General features: G+C 49.9%; 2 protein-coding genes across 10 annotated transcripts in view; one reads left to right on the forward strand and one right to left on the reverse strand.

Annotated features, from left to right (window-relative positions):
• Nucleotides 1-319: 319 nt before the first annotated feature.
• On the forward strand, nucleotides 320-16303 carry LOC106847166 (group 10 secretory phospholipase A2-like). The gene is made up of 4 exons (XM_014866331.3): nucleotides 320-468; nucleotides 3424-3565; nucleotides 4546-4652; nucleotides 15695-16303. The coding sequence occupies exons 1-4, from the start codon at nucleotides 411-413 to the stop codon at nucleotides 15844-15846; spliced, it is 459 nt and encodes a 152-aa protein (XP_014721817.1). The 5' UTR covers nucleotides 320-410; the 3' UTR covers nucleotides 15847-16303.
• Nucleotides 16304-17706: 1403 nt separating this feature from the next.
• The window catches only part of BFAR (bifunctional apoptosis regulator), a 32819-nt gene continuing 28911 nt past the window's right edge, over nucleotides 17707-21614 (reverse strand). For 4 of the 9 annotated variants that reach the window (XM_044746607.2, XM_044746608.2, XM_070484892.1 and 1 more), the window contains exons 7-9: nucleotides 20846-21048; nucleotides 19009-19045; nucleotides 17707-18703 (exon numbers count right to left, since the gene is read on the reverse strand). In XM_044746607.2, the coding sequence (XP_044602542.2) occupies nucleotides 18437-18703; nucleotides 19009-19045; nucleotides 20846-21048 (507 nt within the window). In that variant the 3' untranslated portion in view covers nucleotides 17707-18436. Of the gene's footprint in view, nucleotides 19046-20845; nucleotides 21049-21614 lie in introns of all 9 variants that reach the window. The other 5 variants (XM_014866330.3, XM_070484893.1, XM_070484894.1 and 2 more) reach the window with 3 other exon arrangements.

Here is a 21614-nt window from a genome sequence, read left to right on the forward strand (position 1 = left end):
GCTTCTGCTCCTTTTGGACGCCCAGGTGAGCGCTGCCAGGTGGCTGCAGGTAGTAATATCAGCCGAGAACCCTTGTAGCGCACTGACTCCACGTCCCGACCCGTGCCACACGCCTTTCCTCCGTGATTCTCCCCAAGCCCCAGTCCGAGACACGCCGGGGCCAGATCCTCCCTGCGGCCCGCGCGCCCCTTCCACGCCGAGATGCGGAGGTCCGGGAGAGACTCTCCGCGCCGCCGCAGGTGCCCGCCCCTGCCCGGCTCCGCCCGGGCCCTGCGGGAGGGTGAGGCCGGGGGCGGGGTCGGGCGGGGCGTCGCGGGAGGGGGTCGGCCCGGGCTCGGCGACCGCGGCGGTCCGCCGGGGCGTCCCACACCTGCTGCCGTCTGGTGGGTCGTCTGCCTCTGCGCCTCACAATGCTGCCGGTGGTGGTGGTGCTGTTGCTGCTGGGACGCGTGCTCTGGCTCAGCGAGGGTAAGTGAGGACCCAGGAGTTCACGGGCTCCTCCAGCCCTCCCTGGGAACCCGGGAGCCCTGCCTCCCCACCCCTCTGCGAGGACTCCAGCTCAGCAGCCCTCCCCAGGGACCCAGGAGCCCTGCAGCCCCCAGCCGTCTTTTCCGCTGCCTACTGACGCATTCCTTCCCAGCTTTCCAAGAACCCTGTCCCCCGGTCCCCCCCAGGAGTCCCTACTCATTCTCTCCTCCTAGGGACCCAGAACTAGCCTAGTCCTACCCCAGGGCCTCAGGGTCCTCCCCAGACCCCCCTCCACTCGCTGTAACCCTTTCCAGTTGCCAGTCACTCCCCATCCGCCTGGCCTGGGGTCCTGTGAACTGCCCCTTCACTCCACCTGTCCCTGGGGCTGAGGTAGGACTACCAGGGGTCCCCCAGAGGCTAGGAGGAGCTGGGGAAGAAGGGGCCCAGCCCTACCTGGGGCCAGGGAAGATCATAATGTTGCTTTCTCACCCACCCCTGGATGTCACCCTTGGAGAGGTCCCTGTGGCTAGTACCCCTTTCTGTGTGCACAGACACACACCTCACAGGGAATATACAGACACCACAAGCGTGGAGACACAGGCACAGAACACCCCCAGCCTCGCCTGGGCACTTGGGTGTAGGACTCACACACAGACACAGGCAAGATACCCCGAGAGGAGCGCGTATGCACACACACACACACACACACCCACCCTCCACACACCCAGGAAGCCTGGACAGCCTTGGCACTTCCAGCAGAGGCTGCCATGGGCAGACAGAGCAAACAGACCCGAGAATGACCTGCCCCACCTCAGCTGGCACAGAGGGAGTGTTTTTCTTGGTTCCAAACCCATTGCTGGGTGTCCGCCCCGTGCCTGGGTTCTCTGGAGGGCTGTGCCTGGGACCCTGAGATGCCAGAGCGTGGTTAGGTCAGGGTGGGGGGGCCTCCGGGGACAGATTTGGGGTGTGGGGTTAAGACTGGGGCCCTGTCAGCTATGCTTAGACCGGGAGTGTTCCATGGGGTCTGGTGGATCCAGGGGTCAAGGGACCTTATCTGGAAGGCCACTGCGCACCAGGGGATCTGGAGCTGCCTACAGGCGAGATCTCCCCTTCGAGAGCCACAGGCTGGAGGGTCACTCCTGCGAGCAGATAGCACAGTGTGACAAGGGCCCTGTGGTCACCTGGGAACGTGGCAGATTCTAGAAGGAGGTGGCTGGCGAGCTGGGTGAGGAGGGGTGAGGGCATTTGCTGCACAGGGTATATGTGATGGGAAGTTTAACTGGAGGAACAGGAAATGATAAGCAGGGTCTGTGGGGCTGGTGGAGAGGGGACGCTGAAGAGGCGGGAGGGCCCGGCTCCTGCGGGGCCTCGGGGATCTTGATCCAGAGGGCAGTGGGAGCCACGGAGGTTTCAGGCAGAGAAGTGGGCAGCAGGGAGCAGCGCTGGGGCAGGCGCTGTGAGGGTGAGCGCTGGTCATCCGGAGGAAGGCAAAGCGTTAAACTCATGTTTACGTTTTGTTACTGTTGAGCTCCTCTCTGTTTGCTCACACACATATGCTACTTTTTTCCACTAGGGAAAAATGAAAAATTGGTTTTAATGTTGGCCTGGACTCTTCAAAAAAGTCAGTGTGATTAAGACACTTGTTCTAGACAAAAAGATACAAAAGCAACAGGATGACCGCCCGCCGTGCGTAAGCCGCCTGTGCCTCCTCAGTCCCTGGAGCCGTCGAGAGCGGGCCCCCAGGTGACGGGCAGCCTGGGCGGTTGCTGCCCTATGACCTGGGGAGGGTCCTTGCACCTCTCGTAGCCTCAGTGTCCCCACCTGTCAATGGGACAACAGCTGTCCACAGACAAGGCTGGTGCCTGTAAGTCGGGGAGCGCGGTGCCTGGTGCAGGGCGGGCTCAAGTGAGGGTCTCCCTCCTGCCGCTCTGACTGTTGTTTCTGATCTAACGCCAGAGAGTGGCCCCACCGCCCTCACGGGAAGGAGGGGTCGCTCTGGGCTTCTCTGATGCCCAGGTCACAGTGGTTTGGAGGGCCCCTCACCCCGAGCAGTGGCCCCCTTGCTGCCCCTCAGCTCCATGGCCCTGCCAGGTGTCCCTCCCCTGCTGCTTTTGGGTGAAGAGAAAGGAGCACTGGATTGGGAGTCAGAAGCCTGGGTCGGAGCCCCCAGTCAGGTCAGGGTCTTGTTGGCTGTGTGACTGTGGGGGTCGTCTTTTCTGCCCGGGCCTCTTCCCCACTTGTGAAATGAGGGGCTCCAGTCACACCTACTACCTGCTGCTATGTGTCAGAGCCACACGGAGATCCGCAGAAATGGCTGGCTCGGGCCGCAGGGCCTCCCTGTGTGGGAGGAAGCTGTGCCTGTCAGTGAAAACAAGAGGAGATGCAAAGGGCCCTGAGCCAGAGTCTGGAGGGGAATTGGGGGGGGCAGGGAATGAGACCCAGGAACGGGGAGGCCCTCCTTGATGGCAGGGACCCTGTTTAGCTCATCTCTGATGTCCAGTGCCGACCACAGCCATCTGGACAGAGATTTGATGCACAACTTGCAATCTAGAATTGACAAGGGCAGGGGATTGGGATCAGGGCATTCCTGGGAGAGGGACCAGCCTGTGCAAAGGCCCAGGCGTGTGATCTTTCAGATGCTGTGGCTCTGTGATGTGTTTTCTCTTTCATGGCTGTCTTAAAGATATTGTTAATAATAGTTATAGCTTGTTATGTGCAAGTGCTTTATATGCACGATCTCATTTTATTCTATGAAGTGAGGTCCCCTTATCTCCCTGTTTGACAGATGAGGAAACCAAAGCACAGAGAGGTTGAGTAAGTTGTCCAAGGTCACACAGCTAGGAAGTAAGAAAAGCAGGATTCAAACCCAGTCATCCAGGCCCTTCTCAGGCTAGTGCCCTTCCCCAGGGCCAGGGCAGCCCTGACCTGAAGCCTCTAACCTTTGTTTCCCCCCAGCCTCCCACGTTCACCGGCGTGGGCTCCTAGAACTGGCAGGCACCGTGAGTTGTGTTGGCAGCCGCAGCCCCATTGCCTATGTGAACTACGGCTGCTACTGTGGCCTGGGTGGCAATGGCTATCCCGTGGATGACATTGACAGGTAAGCACATGCCTGGGCCCACGCTAGAAGGTCCCCCTGCGTCCAGGATAGTTAAGGCCTATGAGGAAGTACCCAAAACTGAGGGTGAGGTTCGGACTGGGAAGCTTCCAGCCCATGGTACTACCTTGCAGGCAGAGGGCCTCCTGGGTGATGTGGCCAGTAAGGCCAAACCTTGGTGCCAGCTGCCCCTCAGCCTGGCCATGGGATGATTACTTTGGCTGAAAAACATAACGTGAAGTCGATCAGATTTATGATGCACCTAGAACCGTTATGAGACCCCCTTTGAGTCCTCACAACAACTTCATTTCAGAGACGAGGAAACCGAGGCACAGAAAGATTAAGTAACTTATCTGGGGCCACACAGAGGGTGAGTGAGGACCCACAGGGAGACAGCATCTTCTGGTCCAGGCTTTGTCCCTGAGAATCCCCATCCTGGGAAGCAATTCTGCTGCCCCCAGTATGTCCCGCTCTGCCTCCATCCCCTGGCCACACCTGAACCTGGCTCCGACTGCCTCACTTTCCGCGTCTCTGAGCTCCAGCCACACCGGTCTCCTCGCTTTTCCTGGAGTGAGCCAAGCCCTGCCTGCCTCCTGACTTGACCCATGTCCTGCCATCTGCCTGGGCCAACTTCGTGTCCGCTCTTCCTCCCTTAGGTCTCAGCGCAAGCAACAGCTCGTGCCCAGGATGCCATCTGGGCCCCTCCCTCTCCAGGCATGGTGATCTCCATGTACACCCTCTCATAGAGCCAGCTTCCTTCCCTCCAGGGCAAGTTTACAATGAGACCCTCACCAGGGAGAAGATTGATCAACGTCTGTCCCCCTCACTGACCGGAGCTCTGTGAGGGAGGGTCCTGTTCCCCACAGTGTCACCAGTGGCCAGCCCGGGGCCTGCCTTATACTAGGACCCTGATGATAATAATAAGGTTGCCAGGAGAGCACCCTGCCTTTCCTCACTGCTGGTCTGCCTGCGGCCACCCACAGGTGCTGCTATAAACATGACTGCTGCTACATCCGCGCTGAGAAGGCTGGCTGCTACCCCAAGACCGAGAGCTACTCCTGGCAGTGCGTCCAACAGACCATCGTGTGTGGTGAGTTCCGGTACCCCCCACGCCACCACCCCCCCTCCCCCCGCCGGGGGTCGCTGGGGCATCCAGGCTGTCATAACTTACCACTGTTTCCCATGCTCCATAGACCATCCTTTGTATTTATGGAATATAAGTGATCTTTGATCCTGAGCACTTGAGAAAAATAAAGAAACCTATTTCTTTGCTGTCTGGACAAAACCCAAAAAAGATAGAAATGATACCAGGTATAAACAAGCTAAATATTCATCAGACAGGGCCTGGGTAAGTAAACCCAGGATGTGTCCTCACTGTGGAAGACTCTGCAGCCCGGAGAAAGGATACGATAGAACCATATGCCGACATGGAAAGATGGTGAGTGAAAAAGCAGACTACAGAGTGACAGGTCCAGGAAAGCACAACTTGTGTTAAAAGAAAAAAAAGAAACTTGCAAAATAGTACCATACTACTTTCCGTGGTTGCATGTAAATCTATGCAAAGCTCAGAAAAAGGTATATAAAGATGCTCTCCAGACTGAGGATGGCTGTGGCCATCTCTAGGGACAGGATCAGTGAGGGGAGTCGTGGTAAAGGCGATTTCATGTTCTCTGTAATGTTTTTTTACATTTTTTACTTCCATTTTTTACAAAGAGAATGTCTTCATGAATTACTTGTGAATTGAAAGTTAAAAAGCAAAGGAGTCCACGTCCTGTAGTGTTTAAGGCTGAAGTGCACTATCTCTGCAAGTTACTTTGATGTGCATGAAAACAAAATAAAATAAAAAGGTGGATGGGTGGATGGATGGACAGAGGGTGGGGTAAGTGAAACATTAAGGGTAGAATCTGCATGGTAGATATACAGATGTTCTCTGACCAGATCTTTCAACTTCTCTTTCTGAAATTTTCCACAATAAAATGTTAGAAACAGAAGAAAAATGGAAGAGGCGTGTGAGAGGGCTCTGTGCCTCCACGTCCTCACCCCCAGCCCCAGCGTGTGGTCCTCTCAAGGAGGGGAGGATGGTTTGATGGCATGGCATGGTTTGATGGCCCTCCTACACCGTAGTTCTGAGGCTCCAGCTCCAGATGTCCTGCGCTAGGAGGACCAGAAGCCATAGGCTGGGTCCCATCCTGGGGAATGGAGTGATGTGGAACTTGGACCAAGCCTCTACCCTGAGTGTCCATTTCACTGGCTCTTCTTCCCTAAGGCTGAGCCAGGTGGAATGAACCAGGGTTCTAGAGACATCCTGCCACTTAACTGGGGACTCCAGGAAAACCCCTTCCCCCTTCTGGAGCACTGTGCCCTCCTCTCTGAAAATAAGGATGACAGTATTGCAGGTTGGTGGCCCCTGGGCCACGTCTGTCTTGCAGATATTTTGTTTCACCTGCACATTGTTTCGAAAAGCAGTTTGAGCCAGCATTTGAAAAATCAAAATCAAGTCATATAAAAAAATCTGAATTTCTGAATGTCTGGTTTCCTTTAAAAAATTGGAGGCTCTAACAGCATCAGACTCAGTAACAACCATTGGCTGGAACTTAGAGGGTCTGCCAATTATAGGCAGGGCCTACCTCTGGCATCTGCCCCAGTCCCCACCATGCCCTATTGTCTGACATGGAGGCCAAGTGTCAACAACCATATTTCATCTCCCTTGTGCCACTGATTTTGTTATGGAAAAGAAATATTCATAACAAACCTAGGAAAACAGGGGGTAGACCAAAAGGCTGCTTTGAGAAAAAATGGGAGTGGTTGGCCCATTTATTTGTCGAAATGAAGAGCACTCCCATGTTTGATAAGGGCCTCCTTTTCTCCACTCATTGGCACTGCCCCGGTGGGCATCCGAGCTTGCAACCCCCAGTCCAGTGGTCAATAGTCGCTTGGTCAGTGACTCAGATTCTGTGGGGCAAGCCACGATCTCTCCAAGCCTCAGCCTCCTCACCAGTAAACTCGGGGCAGAAATCGAGCCTGCTTATTGTGAGGATGAAAGGACCGTGACTGACACGGGCTGCATGCATAGTAGATGTCATTAAATGTCTGTTGAAGAGATGACCAGACACAGAACCTCCGGTGAGATGACACAGCACTGTTCCACCGAGCACAGGGTTTGGGGGAGTGCATGAACACAGTGCGAACTAACCCTGAACCCCAAAAGGAGAGACTGATTTCTCTTTCGGTCCTTCTAATTTTGTGGAGGAGAAAGTCTCAGTTTAAGGCTACTTTAACTTTAAAGTCCCTGGAACATGGCTGATCCTTTTTTTTTTTTGAGGAAGATTAGCCCTGAGCTAACATATGCTGCCAATCCGCCTCTTTTTGCTGAGGAAGACTGGGCCTGAGCTAACATCCGTGCCCATCTTCCTCTACTTTATATGTGGGACGCCTCCCACAGCATGGCCTTCTGAGTGGTGCCATGTCCGCACCTGGGATCCGAACCAGCAAACCCTGGGCCACTGAAGCAGAACATGTGCACTTAACCACTGTGCCACCGGGCCAGACCCTCGGCTGATCCTTTTTAATGAGACAGTAGGCTTCTGGCTTACAGCCTTATCCAAGAGCAGTTCTATTCCTAAATTTAATGCTGGCTTTTGGAAACATTCTTTGTATCTATCTATCTATCCACGTACCTATCGATTTATTTATCCTTAACCACAAGCAATGTGCATTTAAGGAGGATGATTGTAACATGATCCACGCTAACATCGCTGTACATTTTACGTGACCAGCCACTTCTGAAGTTAAAAGAAAAATAAAACTGCAGTTAAAAATGTTAATGTTCCTCAGGGCAACCTCACTGGTTTTTAAAACAAAGTACTTGGGGCCGGCACGGTGGTGCAGTGGTTAAGTGCGCATGTTCCGCTTTAGCGGCCTGGGGTTCACCGGTTCGGATCCTGGGTGCGGACATGGCACCGCTTGGCACGCCATGCTGTGGCAGGCGTCCCACATATAAAGTAGAGGAAGATGGGCACAGATGTTAGCTCAGGGCCAGTCTTCCTCAGCAAAAAGAGGAAGATTGGCAGCAGTTAGCTCAGGGCTAATCTTCCTCAGGGGGGGGAAAAACCTAACTCCTTTTCTTATTGCTTTGTTTTATTTATTTTTTATTTTATTTATTTTTTAAATCTTTTTTTTTTTTTTTGAGGAAGATTAGCCGTGAGCTAACTGCTGCCAATCCTCCTCTTTTTGCTGAGGAAGACTGGCCCTGAGCTAGCATCCGTGCCCATCTTCCTCTACTTTATATGTGGGACGCCTACGACAGCATGGCGTGCCAAGTGGTGCCATGTCCACACCCAGGATCCGAACTGACGAACTCCAGGCCGCCAAAGCGGAACATGCGAACTTAACTGCTGCACCACCAGGCCAGCCCCAGGTGTTTATTTTTAAAATTGCCTTCTGATGGATGGTATTTTCCATTTATAGGTCCCTGTCAGATGAATTAAAAAGCTGAATCTAATTTAAAACTAGGAAGTGAATAATCATACAGGCACAGCGAAGGTAAGGCTGGGGTTGGGAAAGTGAGACTAAGTAACTGAGGAGCTAGAAATGACCCAGACACCTGGTTCCAGAACCTGTTTTTTTCCTTTTTCCTTTTAATTAAGAATAAACGTAACATAAAATTAACCATTTTAAAGTGTACAATTCAGTGATATTTAATACATTCACAATGTCTTTCAACCACCACCTCTACTGAGTTCCCGAACATTTTCATCAGCCCTCGCCTAAAAATAGCTTATACCCATGAAGCAGTCAGTCCCCCAGCCGCCTCCCCCCAGTACCTGGCAACCACCAATTCGCTTCCCATCTCTACAGATTTGCCTATTCTGGACATTTCGTACAAACGGAATCATACAGTGTGTGGCCTTTTGCGGCTGGCTTCTTTCACTGAGCGTGGCGTTTTCAGAGTTCCTCCATGTTGTGGCGTGTGTCTGAACTCCATCCCTCTTTTGGCCGCATAAATTCCACTGAGCCTGCAGACCACGTCTTGGTTGTCCGTCAGTCCATCTGTGGGCACTGGGGTGTGCACCTTAGACTCCTGGGAATAGCGCTGCTGTGGACATTTGTGAACGGGAATCTGTTTGACTCCCCGTTTTCAGTTCTTTGGGGTCTATACCTGGGAGTGCAATTCTTGGATCATCTGCTAATTCTGTTTTACTTTTTGAGGAGCCACCAAACTTTTCTTCAGAAGCTGCACCATTTTACATTCTCATCAGCAACATATGAGGGAGCCTTTTCTCCACAGCCTTGTCAACACTTGTTTTTTTGCGGGTTTTTTGATTTGATTAGTGGGGGTGATTAGTGTCTCTTGTGGCTTTGATTTGCCTTTCGCTCGTGTCTAATGATGCTGAACGTCTTTTCATGTACTTCTTGGCCATTTTTATATCTTCTTTGGAGAAATGTATATTTATTTTTGCACAGTCTTTTGCTCATCTTTAATTGGGTGGTTTGTCTTTCTGTTCTTGGGTTGTGAGATTTCTTTATATAGTCTGAATACTAGACCCTTATCAGATATGTGATTTGCAAATATTTTCTCCTGTTCTGTAGGTTGTCTTTTCATTTTCTTGGAAATGTCTTTGATGCACAAAGTTTTAATTTTGATAAAGTCCAAGTCATCTGTTTTGTCTTTGGTTGATCGTGTTTTTGGTGTCCTAAGACTCTGTTGCCAGATCTAAGGTCACAAAAACTCACCGCTATTTTCTTCTAATAGTTTTTTTGAACTCTTATATTTAGGTCATTGATCTACTTTGAGTTAATTTTTGTATATGTATGTGGTAGGGGTCCAACTTCATTCTTTTGCATGTGGATATCCAGTTGTTCGAGCACAATTTGTTGAAGGGACTCTGCTTTCCTCATTAAATAGTCTTGATACCCTTGTTGAAAATCACTTGGGGGGCCGGCCCCGTGACGCAGCAGTTAAATGCGCATGTTCCACTTTGGCGGCCTGGGGTTTGCCGGTTTGGATCCCGGGTGCAGACATGGCACCGCTTGGCAAGCCATGCTGTGGCAGGCATCCCACATATAAAGTAGAGGAAGATGGGCATGGATGTTAGCTCAGGGCCAGTATTCTTCAGCAAAAAGAGGAGGATTGGCAGCAGATGTTAGCTTAGGGCTAATCTTCCTCAAAAAAGAAAAGAAAATCACTTGCCCTAGATGGGTGACCTCTCTGACCCTCAGTTTCCTTACCTGGACGATGGGTATTTCAAAAATGGAAAAAGGGTTTATAACATGATAAACAGTTCAGACAGGGGTTGTTACTCTCTCCCCTCCCTTCTCCTCTGTTCCTCATCCTGATCTGAACCTCTCTCTGAACCCCGCTCCCTCCACCAGACAGAACTGAGGAGCTGGCGTGACTCTCCACGAAAACCCCAGCTTCTGCAGAGTTGGGCTGCTCGGGAGGGAAGGAGGCCATCATGAGGGTTACTAGAAGCATGTTCTCAGCCGTATCTCCTCAGTGTGAATTAGGAGTTGGCAGAAAAGCAAAGCTGAATTAAAATGGAGACATGATAATCCATTTTTAGGACTGAAAGCGCCCCAGACATCAGCTCATCCAATCTCTCATTTAGAGTTGGGGATACTGAACCCCAGGGAAAGAAGAGTCTTGCCTAAGCTGGTGCTTCTGCGCCCACTCCTGGGCACATTCTCTGCCCCTTCCAGTGTGGCAGAGAGGAGGCGAAATGGGCTTGAAGGGGAGTCTGTTAAAGATCTGTCTCCTCTCTCAGCCTGCATGTTGCGCTCGTCTCTAACCACGTGAAAGTGATGTTTGTAAAACACTCATTGGTGTGTCTGCTGGTGGAGTCCATGCCTGTTTACAGAACTACCCTCCCTGAACCAAGCGAAAAGAAGAACCAAAATACCTATTATGCGTTTTTGGCTAAAAATATCCTCTTATTCTGTTTGGAGATATTCTGGACATAGTTGTTTACTTAATTACAGGTGTGGCCCATTTTCCATTTATGGGCCTGACTTAAATATATTTAAAAAATTTTTAAGCTTATAATAATATTTACTGGCAGCCCTTTATTTTAAACTTAACCCTTGGGAGCTATTTTTCCTTTTCGGTTTTAATCATTCTCGAATACCATGACACTGTTGGGTTCCTGAGGCCATGGAGCAGTGAAACCAAGGCTTGCTTTTGAAAGAATCTTTCTCGCTCAGGGAGAAGGGTGGGAGCCCAAGGGAGGCACATTCTTTGGGTCAGGAGATCCTGGGCTGGAATCCTGGGCCGCCCCGTCTCAGCTTTGTGGCCTTGGACAAGTTGCTGAATCCCTCTGAGTTGAACTTTCCTCATCTGTAAGATGGGAAGAATAAACCTTCGCTGCTGGGTTGGTGTGAGAACTGGAAATGAGTCTGGCTTTTCTGTATTCTCCCAAGAAATATTATGGATGATCTACTCAGCACCAGACTTCCTGCTAGGTTTCGGGCAGGACAAAGAATCAAGGCCCTGTAGTCTGGGAGGAGGAGAGTGGGCAGGAGCGTCTGTGCCGAGTGCTTTTCTAAGTGCCGTGTCGGAAGACAAGGCCAGCGAAGTACTGATTCACACTACAACATGGAGGAAGCTTGAAAACATGAGGCTCAGTGAAAGAGGCCAGACACAAATGGTCGCATATTGTAGGATTCCATGTACGTGAAAAGTCCAGAACAGGCAAAGCCATAGAGACTGAAAGCATATCGGTGGTGCCACGGACTCAGGAGAGGGGCAATGGGGGTGACTTCTTCATGGGAATGGGGTTTCTTTTGGGGTGATAGAAATGATGGTCATACAACATGGGTGTCTTTTGGGGTGACAGAAATATTTTGGAACTAGATAGAGGTGATGGTCATACAACACTGTGAATGTACTAAATGCCACTGACTCATGCACTTGAAAATGAGTAATGTCATAAATTTCGTTATGGGAATTTTGCCTCAATAAAAAAAAGCAGAGGGCTGGTTGAAGGACACTCGTTTGTATAGAATGCTCAGGGGTCTGAGAAGGTCCACTGATAAGATGCCATTGAAGGAGAGACCTCGGGAATGAAAGGAGCCATGTGAAGAGGTGGTGGGAATGGCCAGTGCAAAGGCCCCACGGTAGGAATGAACGTCTGGGTGGTCTGAGGAGCACAAGGAGGATGGTGAAGCTGGAGCAGAGTCACCTAGGGTGAGAGTGTAGGCGATGTCAGAGTGATGGGGGCCAGATTCTGTAGGGCACTGGGGGCCTTCCTCTGAGGGAGATGGGGTGCCCGTGAGAATTTTGAGCAGAGGAGGGACATGATCTGATTTGCATTTTAACAGAACTGATTTGGCTGCTGCATGGAACATATTCTGGAGGGAGCAAGGGTGGAAGCCAGGCGCTGGGTATGACGCTATTGCAGTGGTCCTGGTGAGCGGTGGCTTGGGCGGGAGGTGGCAGTGGAGGTGGTGGAAGGGGCTGGCTTCCGGACACACTCGGCTGGAAGGTGGAGCTGGAGGGCTTGCTGATGGATGGGGGAGGGGAGAGGGGCTGGCTGGGGCACTCACCCAGTCAGAGCCTCCAGCCAGCTCTGTGGGAACACTGCCACCCTGGAGCGTCAGTGGCTCCTTCCTCGGGAGTCCCTACCACACCAGGTCACACTGCTCTGAGGGTGCATGTGTCTCTGTTGTGCAGCAGCCCGTGCAAAGCTTACAGGCAGAAGGGCTCGCTGGTTCTGTTACTGATTTTTACTCATTATTTTTATCTATCTGTCTATCTATATATTCATCTGTTCACCCACATGCTTTTTCTGATTCAAACCTAATATGTGTTTGTTGTGAAAAATTCAAACACTACAGAGATATTGTAATGCAGAAAGTTATGCTCCATCTACCAGCAGGAACTAGCTTCTGTTCCGTTTGGCACCTCTTCCTCCACAATAATAATAATTAGTTCACTCTACATATAAATTTTTTTCGCTTAATACTGTATCTTGGACATCTTGGAACATATGGGTCGACCTGATTCTTTTAAAGCTAGTTAATAAGCTATGGCGGAGTTTCTCAATCCTGACACTACTGACGTTTTGGACCAAATAATTCTCTGTGGTGGGGCTGTCCTATGCATCGTAACGTTTAGCAGCATCCCTGGCCTCTACCCACCAGCCGCCAGTAGCACCCCCTCCACGCCCCACATATGACACCTAAAAATGTCTCCAGACATTGCCAAGTGCCCCCTGGGGACGCAGCTGCCTTCGGTTGAGGACAACTGGTCTGTGGCGTGGATGTACTTTCTTCTGACCATTTCCCCATCAACTGCTGTCCGTGGCGGCAGAGACCATGGCAGTTGATAACTCTGTGCACTTGCGTGAGCGTTTCTGCAGCATGGAGCCCTAGAAGCATTGGGTCAAGCGGTGTATCTGAGGTGCCTCTAGAATCAGTGTGTAGGAAGGCCTGGGGGCAGCCTGCCGGCCGCTGGAGGACTTGTCCTGAAAGGGCGTTTACCTGGCAAGAGCGTTTTTTAAGACTGTAAAGTGTGCGTGTTTGTAGAAGCTGGGAGGGGGCAAGGGAGACCTGGTAGAGATTAGGGAGGAGGAGGGCCCCTGAAGCCCCCACAGGCCTCCTCCTTTCGGCACTGCCACTGAGTGATAGCGACATTTTAAATCAAACAAATATTGTAAGTTAAACCCTGAAATAGCTACCCTTCAAATTTTGTTAATTGAGAGTGCTATTTCCATTATGAAATCATCATATAGGTCAAAGGAGAAAAGTTTGCAATTACAAAATGTAAAAACAGAGGACATAGAACCCCATAGACACTACCCACACAACTGCTTCCTTAACCTGGTGTTTTTCCGAGTGCCTAATTTTTAAAAAAATACAACAGTATGTTTTGTATCCTTTATTTTTCTAAGTATAAGCTGTTTCCCATGTCAGTAAAACTCTACTGGACAATCCTCTGTTAGAAACAGGAATCGTAAGGGTGGGCACACCCCCCGAGGTGACACCCCATTCCCTTCCTGCCGACAGGTCAGAGGCCTGGCGTCAGGCAGAGCTGGGTTGGAGCCCTGGTCCCCTTGCCCCTTCCTGGCTTTCTCTTCTGTAAGGTGGGGGTGCCAGTGCCACAGGCCTGGGATGACTGGATGACATGGGGACCGCAGAGCCTTTCGCCCAGTGCCTGGCTCCGCCTGGCTGCCTGGTGAACGCCAGCTTCCATCGTCCTGTTCTTGTCCATGTAATGAATTACAACCAAGGCAGTCTGTGGAGCCTTTAAACACAGGCTTTCGCAGCTGGAGGGGTCTGCTTTGTGTTTTGCCCTCCCTCCCAGCAGTCTCCTAGAGTATGAGAAGCTTAACAAGTGAATTTAAGTGAGAAAGATCTTCCCTTTCAGTCCTCTGTTAATTTTCCTACTTAGGCAAGGAGGAAGTGTCAGTTGTGTGATGGTTAAACCTCTCTTATTCTGAACGCCCTTTTTTTTAAAACCAAGACACCCGAGTTTGGGAGCTCACAGCCTTCAGGTACGCAACAGCATCTAACTAGACTTTGATATCAGAACTTTATCTTCGCTGGTTTTTGTTATTTGTCTTTGCTTCTTTTTTTAAAGTCAATTTCTTATACTTAAGAAGTCAATTTCTTAAATTTAAGATTTTGGTTTCCCATTTACGGCAGTGATAGAATTTATTCAATGTAATTTAACATAATTAAATTATAATTTGTTTATTTAGTAGTTGACTTAGCATTTAAAAATGAGGGGATTTAAAGCAATAATCTTGAAGCGGCCATGGGCCTGACAGAGGAAACTGTGTGCAGCCATGTAGAGAACCCCTTGACTCAACTCAGCTCACGACAGGGCCTAGGATGATGGCCAGAGGGTCCCAGGCCCCCTGCCCGACATCCCCACCTGTCATTCTGTCCCCTCCTGGTGCTGCCAAGCTCTCTAGGTGTTACTCCAGGAGAGACGCTGATGGCTTTTCTGACTCTCATGCTCCACCTTGCTAGGATCGCCAGGGAACTTGCGCCTTTTAAGAGGGGATCTTTAAAGATTAGCTGGCAGCTAAAGGAGGTCCGCTTCGGCTGACTGAGTGCCTGCTGTAAGCCCTGCATTTCACGACTTGGTCTCTTCTCATTCTCCTAACAGCCCTTAAAAGCAGTATGAGTTTCCCGACATTGCCCCTGAGGAAGCAGCCTGGGAAGGGTGAAGTGATGTGTCTAAAGGCTCACAGGCCCTCATCCATGGCCACGCTGGCCAGTTCCAGAGCTCGTGCTTCACTGTGCCTCTGAAAGAATCTGGAAGGATTTAATAGTGGGTCAGTTTTTCCCCTCATTTATGTGAATAATTAAAAGCCCACACTAAAAGGCAGTGGGTGGCATGGTTAGGTGACTTATCCATAGCTATTTAAGGCATTATACCTTCTAGATTAATAAGATATGACTTGAAGATCAGAAATTCTTTCCAACCCAAAGTAATGAATCTTTAGTAGTGGAATTCCCAAGGCAGAAGGAGACTTACCTTGGGGGGGCAAGCTTTGCATCTCTGTATAAGGTAGGCCCAGGATGGAGGGGAGAGATGGAATACATGAATGTTACCTAAAACAAGCTGTTCTTCTTGAAGGAGCATCTGAAAGAGACTTGGAGAAAGAAGGCAGAGAAATGCAGGTGGAGCCAACAGTGATTGAGCACGCGTCCCGTGCCAAGCTCACATAGGCTTTCCCACCCAGGCTGCCGAGTGATCCCAGTAACACAGTGGATAGGGCCCCCATTTTGAATGAAGACTTGGCTCGGAGAGTTTAGGCGCGATCACACGGATGGGAAGTAGCAGAGCAGGCATTACAAAGAAAGGCCTGGGCAGCACCAGGCCCCCGCTGCTTATCCCAACAAATGAAATAGCAGTGTTGATGCAGAACGGGAGCCAAAAGTTGTACGGACTTCGACCCTCCAGCTGAAAATACTTCTCTGAAAACTTCAGTTTCCTTTTCTGTCAAATGGGGCTAACGTCACCTCCCTCCTGGAGTTGCCATGACGATGGAGATCACGTGGTGAACTGTCAAGTGTCACACAAATGCAATTTATGACCCTTCTTGCCTCTAGCTTTACTGGCTTTCCTTGTGTTTGTTTATCCTCAAGTCTCTGCTCTAACCTTAGTTTCCCCATTTCTTCCAGAACCAACGGCGGACAAATGCCAAGAACTCATGTGCAAGTGTGACCAGGAGTTCGCTTACTGTTTAGCCCCAACTACATACAACTTAAAGTACCTTTTCTACCCCCATTTCTTATGTGGCATAGACTTACCCAAGTGTGACCAACTAGACTGACTTCAAATGTCCTTTTGCACAAGGAAATAAAACTCATTTTCACTATCAACAACTGCATCCAGTTCTTTGCAGGAGGGAACCGAGGCCAAGTGTGTTAAAGCTGCAAGCCTTGTATTTGCTTTCTCTCCCGTCCCGGAACCTGGGGCTGGAGCCCGTTTGGTTTCCAGTTTGATTAAGGTCAAAAGTCCCATGCCTCTGTTATAAAACTGAAAGTGTGTTTATGATTGTGTTGGGTTTGATACCATTTTTGAGGTTCAACCTTTATGAAAAGGGGCAAGCCTTGTCTTCTAACCTGCTCTTGATGGTGGGTAGTCAAATATGAATGAACACCTGCCATGTGCCTGGTCTTTTCTAGGTTCTGGGTTGAGGAAATAAACAAGACGGCCACATGATGCCCACTCTTGTGAAGTTCAAGTCTAGTAGTTGTTAGCTCAAGAAAGAGTATTCTTCCCCATCCCACTCCACCTTTAACAGTTAAAATTTATTTCTTGATTAAAATAGTAGTACATACTCATTGCTTACCAAAAAAAAAAAGGAGGGGCCGGCCCACTGGCATAGCAGTTAGGTTCACATGCTCCGCTTCAGTGGCCTGGGGTTCCCCGATTCAGATCCCAGGTGTGGACATGGCACTGCTTGGCAAGCCATGCTGTGGCAGCATCCCACATATAAAGTAGAGGAAGATGGGCAGGGATGTTAGCTCAGGGCGTCTGCCTCAGCAAAAAGAGGAAGATTGGCAGTGGATGTTAGCTCAGGGCGTCTGCCTCAGCAAAAAGAGGAAGATTGGCAGTGGATGTTAGCTCAGGGCTAATCTTCCTCAAAAGAAATTTAAAAAAGGAAAATACAGAGAAATATAAAGGAGAAAAAAATCACTCCAATTCCCATAATCCAGAATAACCACTTTTAGCAACTTAGTGTGCTATCAGTCTTTTCTATAATTTTAAAAGACATAGTTGAGACTATACCGTATGATTTTCATAAGGTTTCCTCTATGTCATTAAAAAATCTTTGGAAACTTCATCTTAAATAGCTGTAGTAGACAGCTAACTTTTGGATACTGGTGCTATTTCCTGTTTTTATCCATTGTTGATGTGATGAGGATGCTTGTGAATTAACCTTTGCCACCTTCTGTTGCCCACCTTTTTATTATTCCCTAACGCAGACTTGCAGAAATGGAATTCTTGCCTCAAAGGATCTGAATATTTTAAGTAGACACCCCCTTTTGATGCAGCCAAGCCTGCTATGACTGAGAGTCCTGGAGAGGAGAGAGGCAGCCTGTGCCTCTCATTCTGAACATGCCTGTCCCTCCTGCTGGCGATAAGGAGCTAGAGTCCGGCCCAGCCCGTTTGCTCTAGGCCATATCTCTTTGCCCTCCTCCCTAGAGCATACATGGATATTACTCATCTTTGAACAGGATATGGGGAACAGGGGTGGGGACAGTGTTTGGCAGGCCACGGGGTGTGGGTGGGGAGCACTGGACTAGGAGTCTGGCAACCTGTGGTCCAGCCTGGGCCCAGCTCCACCGGTGCCACCCAACCTCTATCTCTCCATCTGGAAAGAACAGTAACCCTGCAGGGCATGAGACCAGGGATGCGCAAGTCCTGCAGTGTCTCCAGACCCGCAGTGCTGTCAGCGTCTCTGCCAGGTCACAGTGTTAACCAGGTAAAGTCAGGCAGCCCTGGGGCCTGATGAGCAAACACAAGAGGAAGAAAAACATGCTCCCTCCTTTCACTTAAGATCCTTCGGGTGGCTCCTTGGCTCACTGTTGGCGTCCGGCGGGCGGACTTAAGCGTGCCTAGTAGGTTGTATTGGCCAATGCACGTTTGCTTCATGTTTTCTCACTAGTTTTTCTCTAGGCGGAAGTTTCATCTGTATAAAAATCTTTCTTTTTATTTCAAGTAATGTCTTCAAACTTTCAGATGCAAAGGTTGAGTTAAATCTTCAAATACACAAAGGACTAATGAATGGGTCGTGGAGTCACAAAAACCCTTTGGAGGCAGACTTATCTCCGTGTTCAGAGGGATCCCATTTCACACCTGCTGCTTCTACGCTGGCAGGAGATAAAAGGCCATAGTTCATCCCACTCATAAGTACAACCACAGCTCTCAGCGTAATCATACTTGCTGTTTTATACATGAGAACAGGACAGTAAAGATTATACAGTGTGAGGTCAACGTACAAAATGTTTCCTTGAACAGAAGGATTATCCTGGAATTTATTTTACACATTCAATTCTTAAAAACAAACCCCAAAACAATTTTAAGTAGCACTGAGGCAGCTCAGGCTGCTGTGAATTACCTTCCATTAACTGCCTGATGTCCCCCTCAGTCCCCTACTCAGAGAAGCGATGCAAGCTTTCAACAATTACACGTGGACGCCAGTGACGACGAGGCTATCCATCAACTAGTCTAGATGGAATCCTTCCAGAGGGTGAACTCTGAACCGTTCTAGCAACTCGTCAAGAAGACAGGATCGTCGAGCAGACTGGGGTTTTTCCTCTTATTTTTTATGTGCCTATGCCTATGACAAAATCTTCTGTTTCCCTAAAGTTGACTTAGAGGACAGGCCTGGCCCCAACAAGCCTGGTCTCAGATCAGGGCTCCACCTTGCCCTGGGAGTCTTTCTCAGTCACCGATGTTAGGGCAAGCGGCACTGCTGACGTAGCAGCCTTCTCATGTCGCACACATCGCATCCTCTGAGGACCCTGGGTCCTTGCCAGCCGTCGTGGCCGGGGCCTCCTAAGTCCCTGTGAGGAAGGCAGCTGGGTGGGAGGTGTGGCTGCTGTGTTGTCCCAGCTCTGGGATGTCAGTCCCTGCTGCCACGATGCCACAGGCAGAGGGAGAGAGGACCTGGCCGCACCCTTTGACAGACAAAGCAGCACCTTGTTTACTAGGGCAGAAAATAGGAAATCCGCTACCTTAAGTGCCCCCCCACCTCCAGCCACCCTAGGCATCAAACCTCAGACGTCAGGGAGGCTGGAAGAGTCCCTCAGAGCCTGGGCAGTGCCAGTCACAACACTTGGGTTTCCAGTCGTCGGACTTCCCTGACCACGAGATCGATGTTAATAATTGGGTTAAAGTACAGGGCCCAGTAAAATAAACAGTTGCAAACAAACTGAGGAATGAGGGGCCAGAACATGGCCACAAAAAGACCCTGTGTTGATACCTTCCAAAAATGGCTCCACATCCTCTGAGGCACAGTCCTGAAAAAAGAAGAGAAGCGTCTGAGAGGTAGAACCTTGATGGGATCCTAATGCTGACACAGAAGTGCCCAGAGCCTGGGCCTCCTTCCAGTGAGGAGCTGGCTGCCCGTGCTGCAAAGACCTTGCTTTCTGTCCTGGGGCTCAAGACATATCTTTACCTCCCCAGCCCCTCTTGAAACCCCAGACGCAGCCTGGAGGGTGCCTCCTCGGCACCACTGCCTGGTCCCCACAGCAGGCGAGGCCTCCCCTTTACAGCCCCAACACCACCTGCCGCACTGCTGTGTCACACCGTATTTAACCTACACATTTTCCCTGATAGGCTGCGGGCTTTCAGAGGAAAGACTGTCGTCTTTACCAGAAGAGCTGCAGTGCCTGGCAGAGAGCCAGGGGCGGGGCAGGGGCTCAATTAACTGTGCATGAACAAATGAGTTCACGGAATTGAAGTAAATGAGGGAAATTCTTGTCAGGTTCTCAGAACTTTCTAGAAGGCTGCTACTGATTAATGAGGCCAAGAACCCTGTCACGGGATGTCGAGTTATGGGATGTGTTTCAGGCTGAAAGGATGCTGGTGTGGTGATATATTACTTTTGCCATCCTCTTTCTTCTGGAAACACCTGATTTTTCCTTTGGGGTGCCTCCCTCCCTACTCCTTTCCATGTGGTCTGGGTGGGGCTGGAGCCAGCCCCTGGGTGAGGGTAAGTACGTGCCTACAGCCTGGACAAGGAGGGCCAGCACAGCCCTGCACCCTGTGATGGGTTCGGTGGGCATGTGGCGTGTGAGCCCTAAAGCATGTAAGTTCTATGGGGAAAGAAGTGTTCTCTCCCCCAGGGTTGCTCAGCTGCTCAGATCCACTGCCCCAGGGACCAAGGGGCCCCACACAGAGAGCGCTGCCTGAGGCCAAACAACACAGGACCAAGCAGAGCTGTGACAGTGAGAGAAAGAGTCAGTCCTGATGACAGCATTTGGGTCTTTGGGTCCAGCCCTGCAGGAAGCCTTAACTGGGCATTTCCCTTTTTAGGAAAGCCAGTTTAGGTTGGCTTCTGTCACTAGCAATCAAGAGTCCTGACTCAGGGGCTGGCCCCATGGCCAAGTGGTTAAGTTCGCGCGCTCCACTCTGGTGGCCCAGGGTTCGGATCCTGGGTGCGGACATGGCACTGCTTGTCAGGTCATGTTGAGGTGGCGCCCCACATGCCACAACTAGAAGGACCCACAACTAAGATGTACAACTATGTATGGGGGGCTTGGGGAGATAAAGCAGGAAAAAAAAAAAAAAAAGATTGGCAACGGTTGTTAGCTCAGGTGCCAATCTTTAAAAAAAAAAAAAAAAAAAAAAGAGTCCTGACTCAGTGACTGGCTAGTCCAACTCCCTCGTTTTATGCGTTGATCCAGAGAAGCTATTACTGTCCAAGTCGGTGGCCGAGCAGAACTAGAACTCGTGCCTAGAGAACTCCTCATCAGATCTCTTAATGTTCTGCCATACTGCTGTCTTCCACGAAGTGCCCTCTTCTTCTTGCTTGTTTACTCCTTAATTGTTAAAACCATTCATGCACACCCCCCACCCCCAGGAATCACACAGTCTATAGCATGTGGGGAAAAGATATATGGAGAAGCACCATGAAAACCTCCCCGTGCCCAAACACACGGTCATTTTCCTATTCGCTGCTCCAGTAGCGTTTCTAAACCAGAGCCCAAGGAGTCTTTTCACACTTGAGTGATACTTCAAAGAGGACTTTCCCACCATGTGGCATTTCTTTCCCAGTCTCTGTCGCTCCAACCATCTCCAACATAAAATACACTTACTTCAGTTCACTTCTTGACCAGATCCTCCAAAAGGAGAATAACTCCAGAACTGAGAGTAACATGGCGTTGACGATGAGAAAGCGGGATGTCCAGTAATGGACCTCCAGCCAGTCCCAAGCAAATTCAGCAATCAGCTGGTACGGAAGGAAAGAGTACTTGACGAGGAATTCTCTCCACTGCTTCCATGTGGGTTCTCTGAGATCCTTTAAGAAGAACACACAGATAAATAAAATTGGGCACAAAAAATTATGAGGATTAACTTTTACAGTGAGTTATCCCAGTGTGTTTTACATTTATTAAAACACACACATATCCAACAATCTAAAATGAAATTTCCAGGGGCTGGCCCAGTCGCGCGGCAGTTAAGTTCACAGGTTCCGCTTCTGTGGCCCGGGGTTCCCTGGTTCGGATCCCAGGTGCGGACATGGCACTGCTTGTCAAGCTGTGCTGTGGCAGGTGTCCCACATATAAAGTAGAGGAAGATGGGCACAGATGTTAGCTCAGGGCCAGTCTTCCTCAGCAAAAAGAGGAGGATTGGTGGCAGATGTTAGCTCAGGGCTAATCTTCCTCAAATAAAAAAAGAAAAAGAAATTTCCATCCACCAACTCGCCTTAAAATAATTAATCTTACATTGGCTAAATGTTACCAAAGAGGTTGAACTGAGATGCTTATTATATAATTGTGGAAGCTCAGAAGTAAAAATCTACCCAGGAGTTATAAATAGGTTGAAACGAATATAAATTAACCAGTTTTCAAATGTCTTCATCAC

This window comes from Equus asinus, chromosome 14 (genome assembly GCF_041296235.1).
Source record: "Equus asinus isolate D_3611 breed Donkey chromosome 14, EquAss-T2T_v2, whole genome shotgun sequence".
NCBI lineage: Eukaryota > Metazoa > Chordata > Mammalia > Perissodactyla > Equidae > Equus > Equus asinus.

Coding starts and splice junctions, on each gene's coding strand:
- LOC106847166 (XM_014866331.3), top strand. CDS start 411: ATGCTGCCGGTGGTGGTGGTGCTGTTGCTGCTGGGACGCGTGCTCTGG. Junction 469..3,423: donor CGTGCTCTGGCTCAGCGAGG/GTAAGTGAGGAC, acceptor GTTTCCCCCCAG/CCTCCCACGTTCACCGGCGT. Junction 4,653..15,694: donor CCAACAGACCATCGTGTGTG/GTGAGTTCCGGT, acceptor CATTTCTTCCAG/AACCAACGGCGGACAAATGC.